We start from the raw sequence: 11,724 nt of genomic DNA, 5'->3' as shown, positions 1-11,724 counted from the left end.
AGGTAGGGTAGTACTAAGGGGGAATCAATAAATATTTTAACACGTTGGCTGAAAATTTGTTTGTGAAGTTGGCGATACTTTTAGAGCAAGATGTCAAAATATATTATCAAATTTGATAACTGTCATACAAAATTCACAGAACAAGTGAAATTCTAAGCCATTTACTGTTAGAGTTATTGTCTATCTCACATATAGGGGGCAGGGGTCTTCCTTCGAGCTCGTAGGGGGTCGGGGTTGCTCTTTTTGTGGGTGGGTGTGATAGTACATTATCTTTAGTGGGGTGGGTACTCAATATCTTGTTTAGGGTGGTATATTACCAGGTTCATAACGGAGGAGAAGAGGGGGTAGTGGATTACCAAGTCGCCTGGAAGAAGGGGTAGTGGTCTGTGAATGCTTTATTCCTAGGGTGGGGATATACATGTAGGGGGTAGGGGTAGGTGTAGATTTTCATTACAGTTTAGACGATGGTAGATGAAGCCCGACAGGGAAGGAGGGCGAAGAGAAGAAATCAAGAGAGGGGAAGGATGTTCAGGAGAAGATAGAGAGGGGGTGAGAAGATGAGCTGAGTGCAGATGGGAAGAAAGGAGAAGAGTTGCGAGGGCCGGAGGAGAGGAGAGGAGAGGAGAGGAAGGAATAGTGAAGCGCAGGCAGAGCAAGCGAGCGAGTAGAGGCAAATGTGAAGATAAGGAAGCAGAAATAGCTGAAAGGGGGAGGGAGGGCAGTGAAAGAAGAGGGTGGGGGCTAAGGGAAGGGGAAGAGGAGCGTGGAGGAAAAGTCAAGAGAGGGGATGAGAGACATTGAGAGAGATCGGAGGTGGCACGAGGAGATGCGAAAAACGGAACACAGCAATAAAAAAAGCAATGGCCAAAATCCAGATAGGAAGTATAACGACGAAAAAAGCAGGGAAGCGAGAGGAGGTGACAAGATTAGATCCCATCACGAGCAGCTTCGATTAAGGACTAGGGCAGACTGGGCAAAATCAGGGGGGAAGGGTTGTTTGTTCCTTGAGAAACACGGGTTATGTCGACTTGTATGCTACAATTGATAGATCTGACGCCAGATTCTGATGTGGTTGCCTTGTTAGGCCTGGAGTCTGGCTGGCTGTAACGAGAATCTGGAATTATCGTAGCAGACAGGAAGCAGCTGAGCTGTACTCGAAGTGGAGGAGATCTCCCGCTCCTAGCGAACCTTCATCTCAAATCTCCATGCAACTTCATCTCTCCGTTATTCTTTCATGCTTTGTATCAGCCGCCACTGGCTTCCTCGTTCAGAACCCTCTCTCCCACCCCGGTCGAAGTGATGTGAATATTCTTTTGCGCGGCAAGCATGTTCGGTCGAGCGCAGCAGGTCACTCAACAGTGACCATGTGCTCTCATGGCGTCCGGCACGGGCAGCCCCGTGTGGGGTCACATCAGTACATTCAGAGTCTGAGGTCCAGACGGCTCAGCCGGGGCGAGCAGGCCAACCACCATCTGGAGCTGTCGCACAGGGAGACGTCGGCTGTCGTGCGTCACGAGGAGCATCAGGTGGAGGTGGTGGAGGTGGGGGAGCTGGGGGAGCAGCACAAAGTCATGCACAAGGTGGGGGGGAGGATCGGGTCGATACAGCTTGCTGGCTTGCAGCCGATCCCGAACAACGAGGAGCGTCAGGCGGCAGAGGACGTGCTGCTGTACTCAGAGGACGAGGTGTCCGAGGGGATGGTACACCTGCTGGAGTTTGACCGGGATGAAGACACCATCATTGACTTCCAGCAACTGAGTGCCCTTCATGGAAGCATCTGGAACGGAGAGAACAAGGAGACCCTGCTGGGAAGCAGGCGGTTGAAGGCGACGGCTGACATCCTCAAGGATTTCAATGCTGAGGAATCGCAGCAGCACTTGAAGATTCTTGGATCACGACGACTTGGAGCGATCTATCAGGTAGCGCAGTCCCTGTTTACCTCCTGCTCCTGCTCCTGCTCCTCAGCATCATCATCCTCTGCTTCCTTCCGCTTCCCTCCTTCCTTCACTTTCTTCCTAATCTTCATCTTTTCCCTTTCATCGCTCATGCTCGGAATGGCCCCTTCCTCCTAGTTTCCTCCTGATTTCCCCATCCAGGTTCTCTCCGAGGGAGTGCAGGAAGTCTCCAACAGCATCGAAGGGGCAGCCAAGGGCATGGCCGAGGGGTTCGAGGGGGCGAAGAAGGTTCCCTCCGCCCGCTTGTGCTGGATTCTGAGCGTGCATCGCAGGGAGTGTCAGACGGGATCGAGGGAGCGATGAACTTCGTCTCCTCAGGTGAGGAGGAGGGTCAGCGTTGCTGGGAAGCTGACGAGGGTTTGCAGGGCTGGACGACAAGAAGTCTGGTGAAGCTGACACCCATGCTCCTCTCGTTCCTCATGGTCTGGTAGTCCCAGAGGTGTCTGCGGCCTCAGCTGTTGAGCCAGCGGCAGCTGTAGGGGCAGGTGGACTTGCTGCTGATCACTGTAGGGTGTGACTGACCAGTGGGCAGCTGAGGAGGCGCAACGGCAGGCGGCCGCCCACTCGCTGAAGGTGGAGGCAAAAAGGGACAAAAACGTCCTTTGCCAGGAGATGGAGATGGCGGCAGGTGATGCTGCTGCTTCCCCCGCACCAGCCGCGTCCTGACGAGTCGGCAGATTCGCAGCAGATCTATTTGGTGGCGAGCGAGCTGGAGCACTACAAAGACTGGGCAGGAGATGGGATCAAGAGCGTCAACATCCGCCTTAAGGACTCTGACTACATCGAGGCCGTTTACAAAGCTGGTGAGTCTAGACTCGAGGACGAGGAACAGCACGAGGAAGAGCAGAGGCAGCGAGGGAAGGGGTGGATGTGGGAGAAGGGCGGGGGCGATGATGAGGGGGATGAAGACCGAGGAGTCAGAGGCTGGATAGGTTGACAGCTGCTGCAGGAGCTTTCGGCTACATCTTCGACTTTGTCATGGGGTTCACGTTAGAAGAATGCAAGAGGATTACCTTCCATGTTGGTTGCCGTGCGATCTTTGTGCGATGGTTGAGATGCGAGCAGATGGTTGAGTCGAGCATGATCAAGCGGCTCGAAGGTGCCTACGTGTTCGAACCTTTGGACAACTTCAAGTGGGCGGGAGCTGGAGGAGGAGGAGGAGGAGCTCACAGAGCGAGACAGGTCTAAGGTTAGCTTCGAGCTCGTTGCCGAACTTGGATCGTTTGTCCCCAAGTTCATACAGGTGAGAAGTGGACCAGGAAGAATAGGAAGAGAGATGGAGTGGGAAGGAGGAGGGGACAGGGGGGAAGGCCGGGGAGGCATGTGGCAATCGATGGGTTGACCAGCATTGGCAGACTGCCATCGCCAACCTGATCATCGCGATCGCACTGGGGGAGCTGAGGAAGTATCTGCTGCTGCTTGACATGTAGGATTGTCCCACTCACTTCACTTCAGGTACGTGGAGTCGCCGAGGTGCAAGGAGGACTTGCAAGCCCGAGGGCTCTTGTAGCCCCTGGCGACGGCGAGCGAGGACAGCAGCCTGTCAACATGATGGTAGTCGTTTGCTGTCCTTCTAGTTTCCATGATGTAAATCTACTTGACGCTCCCCCGAGGCTCTAGCCGAGGCCAACGTCGTTAAGTGCCGTCTTGGCGGTGCTCTTGAACACGCCCTCCTGCTCCCCTGTCACTCCCTCTCTCCTCTCCTTCTCGTCCTCCCTCCCTCACCCGGTCAACGTCCTCGAGCGTGGGATGAAGCCGCTGGGTCTTGTAGAAGATGTACGCCCGTTCGACCTGCAGCTCGGCTCAGCCATTACGAGCCAGAGGGGAGGAGGGGAGCACCTGGTCCTGAGGGAGGTGGATAAGGTAGTTTGATAGGCAGTAGATGGCGGAGTCGCCGCTGCTCGCAAGCTTCAGGCACTTGACGAAGTTTGGGGTCTGCATCTCGGAAGGGTCCGTGTTGACGGTGCGAGGAGGCAGAGAGGTAAGGAGACGCGTGCTGCGTTCTACAAGCGCCTGCGGGAGGTCGGAGAGGAGGGTACCCAGACACACGATCCCTTCGTCCACAGTCTGCAGGCTCCCAGTCAGCAGGGAGGCTGGAGAAGGGCAAGGAAGAGAAGGAGGGAGAAACAAGAAGGGAGGAGGTGGGAGGGAAGCAAAGAGAAGGACCAAGAAGGGAAGAGGTGGGAGGGAAGCAAAGAGAAGGAACAAGAAGGGAAGAGGATAAGGGCCGGGAAGACTGTGGCAACCTCCGAGCTCTGCACGCAGGACAGGAAGCTCTCGGCGTCCTGTGTGGCATCGGCGCTAGTTCCGTTCCAGTCGACGACGGGAGTCTCCTCAGCCTGACGGGCAGCCAGCGCGAGAGCCTTGGGAGGGATGCGAGCGAGAAGATCAGCAAGACAGAAAGTGCGAGCATCAGGACTACGAGCTTGTCCCAGGCAAGTCTCAAGATTGATTGTCAGGCCCTGCGGAGGCGTCCTCTTGTCCACCGTCGGAGCAACCTCCTGGGCTACAGCAAGAGCTCTGTGCTCGAGAGCGGGGGGCAGGCGAGAGAGGAGGCGAGAGAGGCACCAGATCCCATCCTTGACATCCCGTGCTACAGGCAATGTCAGCGATAGTTCGCCATCACGCCGAAAGTATACCTTCAGACACGCATGCCCGGAGTTGAACAGCCGCAGCACTCACTCCTGCATGATCCTGGCGATGAGGTGCAGTGTCTGCATCGATGGAGGAGGAGGAGCTCTCCTGAAGAGATGGAAGCCGAAGTCGTCTGTTGTTTAACCGACGAGACACAAAGGACGGTGACGAGGTTGAGAATGACATGTAGGACGAGGAGGCAGAGTTTCGAGAGAGCAGTGAAGTCAGTGAAGGCATGTCTGACTTCCAAATCATCATCATCATCATCATCATCATCATCATCATCATCATCATCATCATCGCCGTCGCCGTCGCCATAGTAGCCTTCCTCATCACAGCATTGATCCCCTCCATCGACATGGCGACCCCTCGACCCAACGGCGTACAACCCCACCCCCAATGTACCCCTACCTTCAATTGAAACGAAAAGTACCCTACCATTGTCCACACACATGACTACCCCTACCCACAGGGATGCCCTGACCCTTCCGGATCAGAATGAATGAACCCTGAGGCGCACCCGTATCGTAATGTCTGTCCTAGATGTGTGCTAGAACTTCCGAAACTTGTCCTAGATGTGTGCTAGAAATGTCCTAGATGTGTGCTAGAAATGTCCTAGATATGCGCTAGAAATGTCCTATGCTAGATGTGTGCTAGAAATGTCCTAGATGTGTGCTAGAAATGTCCTACTAGCCTAGATGTGCGCTGGAAATGTCCTAGATGTGTGCTAGACATGTCCTAGATGTGTGCTAGAAATGTCCTACTATCCTAGATGTGTGCTAGAATTGTCCTAGATGGCCAGTGTGCTAGAAACTTGAAAGCCGTGCATCCAGGTTGCCACTGTACTGAAGTAGCGAAGGAGCAACCGATGATCATCGGCATGCAGAGCCGGGCCATACTATCATCGGATACCGTACTACGGTACACGACAGTCTGAGGTGACGGCCTGCTACCGAGCCCAGAGATAGAGAGGCCCAAGTTTATTGAAACGCTTAAAGGCAGAACAGAGACTACTCCCCCGTTCACGGTTGACCCTTTCATGCTCCCCGGGCCCAGCAGACTCTGAGAGGAGGAGGGCTCATGCCCTAGATCGCGACCACAGGAAAACAAGCGTAGGGGGAGGAGGGGGCCCGGGGAGGCTCATTACGAATGATTGGACTACACGAGTAGACGCTCGTGTTGAGTTGACAGGCAGAAAGGAACACAAATTTACCACACGGCAACCCCGAGACTCCGCTTGCTGTTCCTCCTGCTTGCTGTTCCTCCTCGCCCCTCCATGATGCCGCTTGCTGTTCCTCCTCGCCCCTCCATGATGCCGCTTGCTGTTCCTCCTCGCCCCTTCGCTGCTTGCGCCCAGTGCCGTCGCCGCAAGACTCGCTGTGACGAGCAGTTCCCTTGCTCCCGCTGCCTCCGGGCCGGACGCGGGGACGACTGCTCTCGACCAGAGGCTGGTGATGCCGCGCTTGGGACCCCCACGGCAACGCGCGGGCTTCGCCGCAGGTCGAGCAAGGCCTGCCTGAGCTGCCAGCTCAAGAAAGTGCGCTGCGGGGAAGCGCGGCCCTGCGCGCGCTGCTTCCGGACAGGGTCCGTGTGCTACGAGGAAGGGGGGCTTCCGCTGGGAGTGGACTTGCAGGGGTACCAGCGGAGGCGAGAGCAGGTGACCCAAGCGTGCGAGCGCTGCAGGAGGTCGCGGCTCAAGTGCGACCCCGAGAGGCCTTGCGGGCGATGCGTCAGGTCAGGCCAGGCGTGCCTGGACGGATGGAGGCGGAGGCGGCAGAGCGGGGCGAGGACGGAGGAGGAGGCAGCAGAGGCTCAGAGCTGCTGCACCTGGTGGGAGGAGGGCTCGGAGGGCTTCCTGGGGTCGGGCGACGAGCTCGTCAGCCCAGACAGCACGTGGGAGATGTACCTGACGGAGGGCGCCTGGGGCGAGGAAGAAGCGCAAGCCGCAGTCCCCCTAGGCCACGGCCCGAGCACGGCGGAGGAGGCCTGGGAGAGGCCGGCGCAGGGCGAGCCTTGGTTTGCATGGGAGGAGGAGGGCGGGCAGTCGAGGGAGGGTCAGGGCAAGTGGGAGGAGTGTCTGAGGGACTAGGAATAAAGCAAGGCTGAGCAGCCCTGTCGTGGAGATGGGCAGCAAGAGGCCTGTCAGGCAACCGTCGTTGTGGGCGAGGAGTGCGCTAGATCACAAGAAGGTGCAGTGTAGAGACATGTAGTTTATTTGAGAGCATACCGTTCTGCTCTGACCTACGTCAACACATTCGTCTTCAGGGTCTGCCCAGCGGTATCCAACTTAGGCAAGCTCTTGATTTTTGCCGAGTGTTGGGCACGAGTATCGACAGCGAGAGGCGTCGATGCCGACGGCCGAGCCGTCGATCAGCGGTAAGCGTGTGAAGAGGTTCCTCGCATCCCCTTCCATGGTGACCGCGGTACCTGGAGAATGTGACATGCCATCATCCCGGTCGGCGGTCTGGACTCCACGGTCTGGCTCATATGTAGAGCTGCATGCAGTTGCGCCTGGAGCGACGCAACCTGCTCAGCCAGGTCTTCCAATGATTGTGACGACGTGGTCTTGTTGATTGCACCCCCACCGTCTTCGTGAAGACACGGTCTTGTCCCAAATCATCAGCGTCCCCCACAGATTGCCAATCATTATCAGAAAGGTGATGTTCAGAGATCTGCTTGGAAGCAAGAAGCCAGTCGAGTATTGTACGACATACAGTAATCCAGACGCAAAAAGCAAAAAGATAGGAGAGGGAAACAAAAGACTTTACAACTCACGACACCAACACTTAAAGCTACCAAATCGTGTCACACCCCTGTGAAGCTTTATGGGTTGCAGACGTCTACAGCGAACTCTCGAAGCACCTCCGCTAGATCACAAAAAGCTGATGAGTAGAGACATGAAGTTTATTAGATAACATAAACGCACTATCGGTTCGTGGCACATACAGCAAGGGAAAGGACAGACCACCTGAGCAGTTGTTCCTAGCACTATACAGATTGTGATTGCATGTCACTCCACAGCGACTTGCGAGCAGCCTGACATAGCATAGCGAAGCAGCGTACTCGTGCAACAGATCCCTGCTGTATGATGCACAGGGAGCAGGAAGAGCGTTGCAGGTAAACACAGCTGTATGTGTGCGAGTCCGATACCTACACTCATGCTTCTAAGCAAACGGCGAAGTCCTCATCCTCGTCCTTCCACGCGAAGGCCCTAACCTGTACAAGGACATTGCAACCTGATCGCCGTCATCAAGAGAGATAAAGAGCAAGAAGAGCGAGCAAGAGAAGGCCAAGGAGGCAAACTGCAGCTCAAGTCAATGATAGTAGCCGCGGCGCATCCGGGTAGTAACTGTAGTACAAGCAGACTCCCGTGGGTTCCTTACCATCAGGATCTCCAAAGCTCACTGACTTTGGCTTGATCTTCATAGAGAGATGTATCATAGGAGAGCAGCTAGGCCGATAGACTATCCTTGTATGAAGACCGTCTACAGAGCGATACGCTGGCGAAGGAGCATGCAGAGCACCTCTCAAAGCGTAAGACGAATTGACAGGCAGACGAGAGGACCGTGCCATAAAAAGAAAGAAGTATTTTACTACACGGAGATCTTCAGTTTCCGTGAGATGCGAAATCATCTCTCTTGGGGGCTCTCCTTCCCCTCCAGCCAACATGATGCCGCTTGCTGTTCCTCCTCGCCCCTCCATGATGCCGCTTGCTGTTCCTCCTCGCCCCTTCGCTGCTTGCGCCCAGTGCCGTCGCCGCAAGACTCGCTGTGACGAGCAGTTCCCTTGCTCCCGCTGCCTCCGGGCCGGACGCGGGGACGACTGCTCTCGACCAGAGGCTGGTGATGCCGCGCTCGGGACCCCCACGGTAACGCGCGGACTTCGCCGCAGGTCGAGCAAGGCCTGCCTGAGCTGCCAGCTCAAGAAAGTGCGCTGCGGGGAAGCGCGGCCCTGCGCGCGCTGCTTCCGGACAGGGTCCGTGTGCTACGAGGAAGGGGGGCTTCCGCTGGGAGTGGACTTGCAGGGGTACCAGCGCGCTGCGGGGAAGCGCGGCCCTGCGCGCGCTGCTTCCGGACAGGGTCCGTGTGCTACGAGGAAGGGGGGCTTCCGCTGGGAGTGGACTTGCAGGGGTACCAGCGGAGGCGAGAGCAGGTGACCCAAGCGTGCGAGCGCTGCAGGAGGTCGCGGCTCAAGTGCGACCCCGAGAGGCCTTGCGGGCGATGCGTCAGGTCAGGCCAGGCGTGCCTGGACGGATGGAGGCGGAGGCGGCAGAGCGGGGCGAGGACGGAGGAGGAGGCAGCAGAGGCTCAGAGCTGCTGCACCTGGTGGGAGGAGGGCTCGGAGGGCTTCCTGGGGTCGGGCGACGAGCTCGTCAGCCCAGACAGCACGTGGGAGATGTACCTGACGGAGGGCGCCTGGGGCGAGGAAGAAGCGCAAGCCGCAGTCCCCCTAGGCCACGGCCCGAGCACAGCGGAGGAGGCCTGGGAGAGGCCGGCGCAGGGCGAGCCTTGGTTTGCATGGGAGGAGGAGGGCGGGCAGTCGAGGGAGGGTCAGGGCAAGTGGGAGGAGTGTCTGAGGGACTAGGAATAAAGCAAGGCTGAGCAGCCCTGTCGTGGAGATGGGCAGCAAGAGGCCTGTCAGGCAACCGTCGTTGTGGGCGAGGAGTGCGCTAGATCACAAGAAGGTGCAGTGTAGAGACATGTAGTTTATTTGAGAGCATACCGTTCTGCTCTGACCTACGTCAACACATTCGTCTTCAGGGTCTGCCCAGCGGTATCCAACTTAGGCAAGCTCTTGATTTTTGCCGAGTGTTGGGCACGAGTATCGACAGCGAGAGGCGTCGATGCCGACGGCCGTGCCGTCGATCAGCGGTAAGCGTGTGAAGAGGTTCCTCGCATCCCCTTCCATGGTGACCGCGGTACCTGGAGAATGTGACATGCCATCATCCCGGTCGGCGGTCTGGACTCCACGGTCTGGTGCATATGTAGAGCTGCATGCAGTTGCGCCTGGAGCGACGCAACCTGCTCAGCCAGGTCTTCCAATGATTGTGACGACGTGGTCTTGTTGATTGCACCCCCACCGTCTTCGTGAAGACACGGTCTTGTCCCAAATCATCAGCGTCCCCCACAGATTGCCAATCATTATCAGAAAGGTGATGCTCAGAGATCTGCTTGGAAGCAAGAAGCCAGTCGAGTATTGTACGACATACAGTAATCCAGACGCAAAAAGCAAAAAGATAGGAGAGGGAAACAAAAGACTTTACAACTCACGACACCAACACTTAAAGCTACCAAATCGTGTCACACCCCTGTGAAGCTTTATGGGTTGCAGACGTCTACAGCGAATTCTCAAAGCACCTCCGCTGGATCACAAAAAGCTGATGAGTAGAGACATGAAGTTTATTAGATAACATAAACGCACTATCGGTTCGTGGCACATACAGCAAGGGAAAGGACAGACCACCTGAGCAGTTGTTCCTAGCACTATACAGATTGTGATTGCAGGTCACTCCACAGCGACTTGCGAGCAGCCTGACATAGCATAGCGAAGCAGCGTACTCGTGCAACAGATCCCTGCTGTATGATGCACAGGGAGCAGGAAGAGCGTTGCAGGTAAAGACAGCTGTATGTGTGCGAGTCCGATACCTACACTCATGCTTCTAAGCAAACGGCGAAGTCCTCATCCTCGTCCTTCCACGCGAAGGCCCTAACCTGTACAAGGACATTGCAACCTGATCGCCGTCATCAAGAGAGATAAAGAGCAAGAAGAGCGAGCAAGAGAAGGCCCAAGGAGGCAAACTGCAGCTCAAGTCAATGATAGTAGCCGCGGCGCATCCGGGTAGTAACTGTAGTACAAGCAGACTCCCGTGGGTTCCTTACCATCAGGATCTCCAAAGCTCACTGACTTTGGCTTGATCTTCATAGAGAGATGTATCATAGGAGAGCAGCTAGGCCGATAGACTATCCTTGTATGAAGACCGTCTACAGAGCGATACGCTGGCGAAGGAGCATGCAGAGCACCTCTCAAAGCGTAAGACGAATTGACAGGCAGACGAGAGGACCGTGCCATAAAAAGAAAGAAGTATTTTACTACACGGAGATCTTCAGTTTCCGTGAGATGCGAAATCATCTCTCTTGGGGGCTCTCCTTCCCCTCCAGCCAACATGATGCCGCTTGCTGTTCCTCCTCGCCCCTCCATGATGCCGCTTGCTGTTCCTCCTCGCCCCTCCATGATGCCGCTTGCTGTTCCTCCTCGCCCCTTCGCTGCTTGCGCCCAGTGCCGTCGCCGCAAGACTCGCTGTGACGAGCAGTTCCCTTGCTCCCGCTGCCTCCGGGCCGGACGCGGGGACGACTGCTCTCGACCAGAGGCTGGTGATGCCGCGCTCGGGACCCCCACGGTAACGCGCGGGCTTCGCCGCAGGTCGAGCAAGGCCTGCCTGAGCTGCCAGCTCAAGAAAGTGCGCTGCGGGGAAGCGCGGCCCTGCGCGCGCTGCTTCCGGACAGGGTCCGTGTGCTACGAGGAAGGGGGGCTTCCGCTGGGAGTGGACTTGCAGGGGTACCAGCGGAGGCGAGAGCAGGTGACCCAAGCGTGCGAGCGCTGCAGGAGGTCGCGGCTCAAGTGCGACCCCGAGAGGCCTTGCGGGCGATGCGTCAGGTCAGGCCAGGCGTGCCTGGACGGATGGAGGCGGAGGCGGCAGAGCGGGGCGAGGACGGAGGAGGAGGCAGCAGAGGCTCAGAGCTGCTGCACCTGGTGGGAGGAGGGCTCGGAGGGCTTCCTGGGGTCGGGCGACGAGCTCGTCAGCCCAGACAGCACGTGGGAGATGTACCTGACGGAGGGCGCCTGGGGCGAGGAAGAAGCGCAAGCCGTAGTCCCCCTAGGCCACGGCCCGAGCACGGCGGAGGAGGCCTGGGAGAGGCCGGCGCAGGGCGAGCCTTGGTTTGCATGGGAGGAGGAGGGCGGGCAGTCGAGGGAGGGTCAGGGCAAGTGGGAGGAGTGTCTGAGGGACTAGGAATAAAGCAAGGCTGAGCAGCCCTGTCGTGGAGATGGGCAGCAAGAGGCCTGTCAGGCAACCGTCGTTGTGGGCGAGGAGTGCGCTAGATCACAAGAAGGTGCAGTGTAGAGACATGTAGTTTAT

The 11,724-nt window shown here is 57.0% G+C and overlaps 4 protein-coding genes across 4 annotated transcripts; 3 read left to right on the top strand and 1 right to left on the bottom strand.

Annotated features, from left to right (window-relative positions):
* Nucleotides 1-2,517: 2,517 nt before the first annotated feature.
* On the bottom strand, nucleotides 2,518-4,947 carry GUITHDRAFT_154355 (hypothetical protein). Its single transcript, XM_005826651.1, has 7 exons — nucleotides 4,595-4,947; nucleotides 4,202-4,548; nucleotides 3,795-4,022; nucleotides 3,681-3,746; nucleotides 3,021-3,628; nucleotides 2,905-2,975; nucleotides 2,518-2,758 (listed from the first exon to the last, which is right to left on the bottom strand). Exons 1-5 carry the CDS (start codon nucleotides 4,824-4,826, stop codon nucleotides 3,572-3,574), a joined length of 930 nt encoding a protein of 309 aa, XP_005826708.1. The 5' UTR covers nucleotides 4,827-4,947; the 3' UTR covers nucleotides 2,518-2,758; nucleotides 2,905-2,975; nucleotides 3,021-3,571.
* Nucleotides 4,948-5,865: 918 nt separating this feature from the next.
* GUITHDRAFT_114224 (hypothetical protein) lies at nucleotides 5,866-6,678 on the top strand (the record flags this gene model as incomplete). Its single annotated transcript, XM_005826650.1, has 1 exon — nucleotides 5,866-6,678. The coding sequence occupies one exon, from the start codon at nucleotides 5,866-5,868 to the stop codon at nucleotides 6,676-6,678; it is 813 nt and encodes a 270-aa protein (XP_005826707.1).
* Nucleotides 6,679-8,434: 1,756 nt separating this feature from the next.
* GUITHDRAFT_114223 (hypothetical protein) lies at nucleotides 8,435-9,173 on the top strand (the record flags this gene model as incomplete). Its single annotated transcript, XM_005826649.1, has 3 exons — nucleotides 8,435-8,457; nucleotides 8,509-8,564; nucleotides 8,668-9,173. 3 exons carry the CDS (start codon nucleotides 8,435-8,437, stop codon nucleotides 9,171-9,173), a joined length of 585 nt encoding a protein of 194 aa, XP_005826706.1.
* A 1,579-nt stretch (nucleotides 9,174-10,752) lies between these two features.
* On the top strand, nucleotides 10,753-11,598 carry GUITHDRAFT_114222 (hypothetical protein; the record flags this gene model as incomplete). The annotated part of the gene is made up of 1 exon (XM_005826648.1): nucleotides 10,753-11,598. One exon carries the CDS (start codon nucleotides 10,753-10,755, stop codon nucleotides 11,596-11,598), a length of 846 nt encoding a protein of 281 aa, XP_005826705.1.
* Nucleotides 11,599-11,724: the final 126 nt, after the last annotated feature.

Source organism: Guillardia theta, assembly GCF_000315625.1.
Source record: "Guillardia theta CCMP2712 unplaced genomic scaffold GUITHscaffold_73, whole genome shotgun sequence".
NCBI lineage: Eukaryota > Cryptophyceae > Pyrenomonadales > Geminigeraceae > Guillardia > Guillardia theta.
Note: the sequence above shows the minus strand (reverse complement) of the source record. Positions and strands in the feature narration are given on the sequence as shown.

Excerpts from the sequence above, each read along its gene's own strand:
- GUITHDRAFT_154355 (XM_005826651.1), bottom strand. The coding sequence starts at position 4,826 with ATGCCTTCACTGACTTCACTGCTCTCTCGAAACTCTGCCTCCTCGTCC. Across the intron at positions 4,549-4,594 it reads CCGGGCATGCGTGTCTGAAG|CACGGGATGTCAAGGATGGG; the intron begins GTATACTTTCGG and ends CATTGCCTGTAG. Across the intron at positions 3,747-3,794 it reads TCCACCTCCCTCAGGACCAG|GTCGAACGGGCGTACATCTT; the intron begins GTGCTCCCCTCC and ends GCCGAGCTGCAG.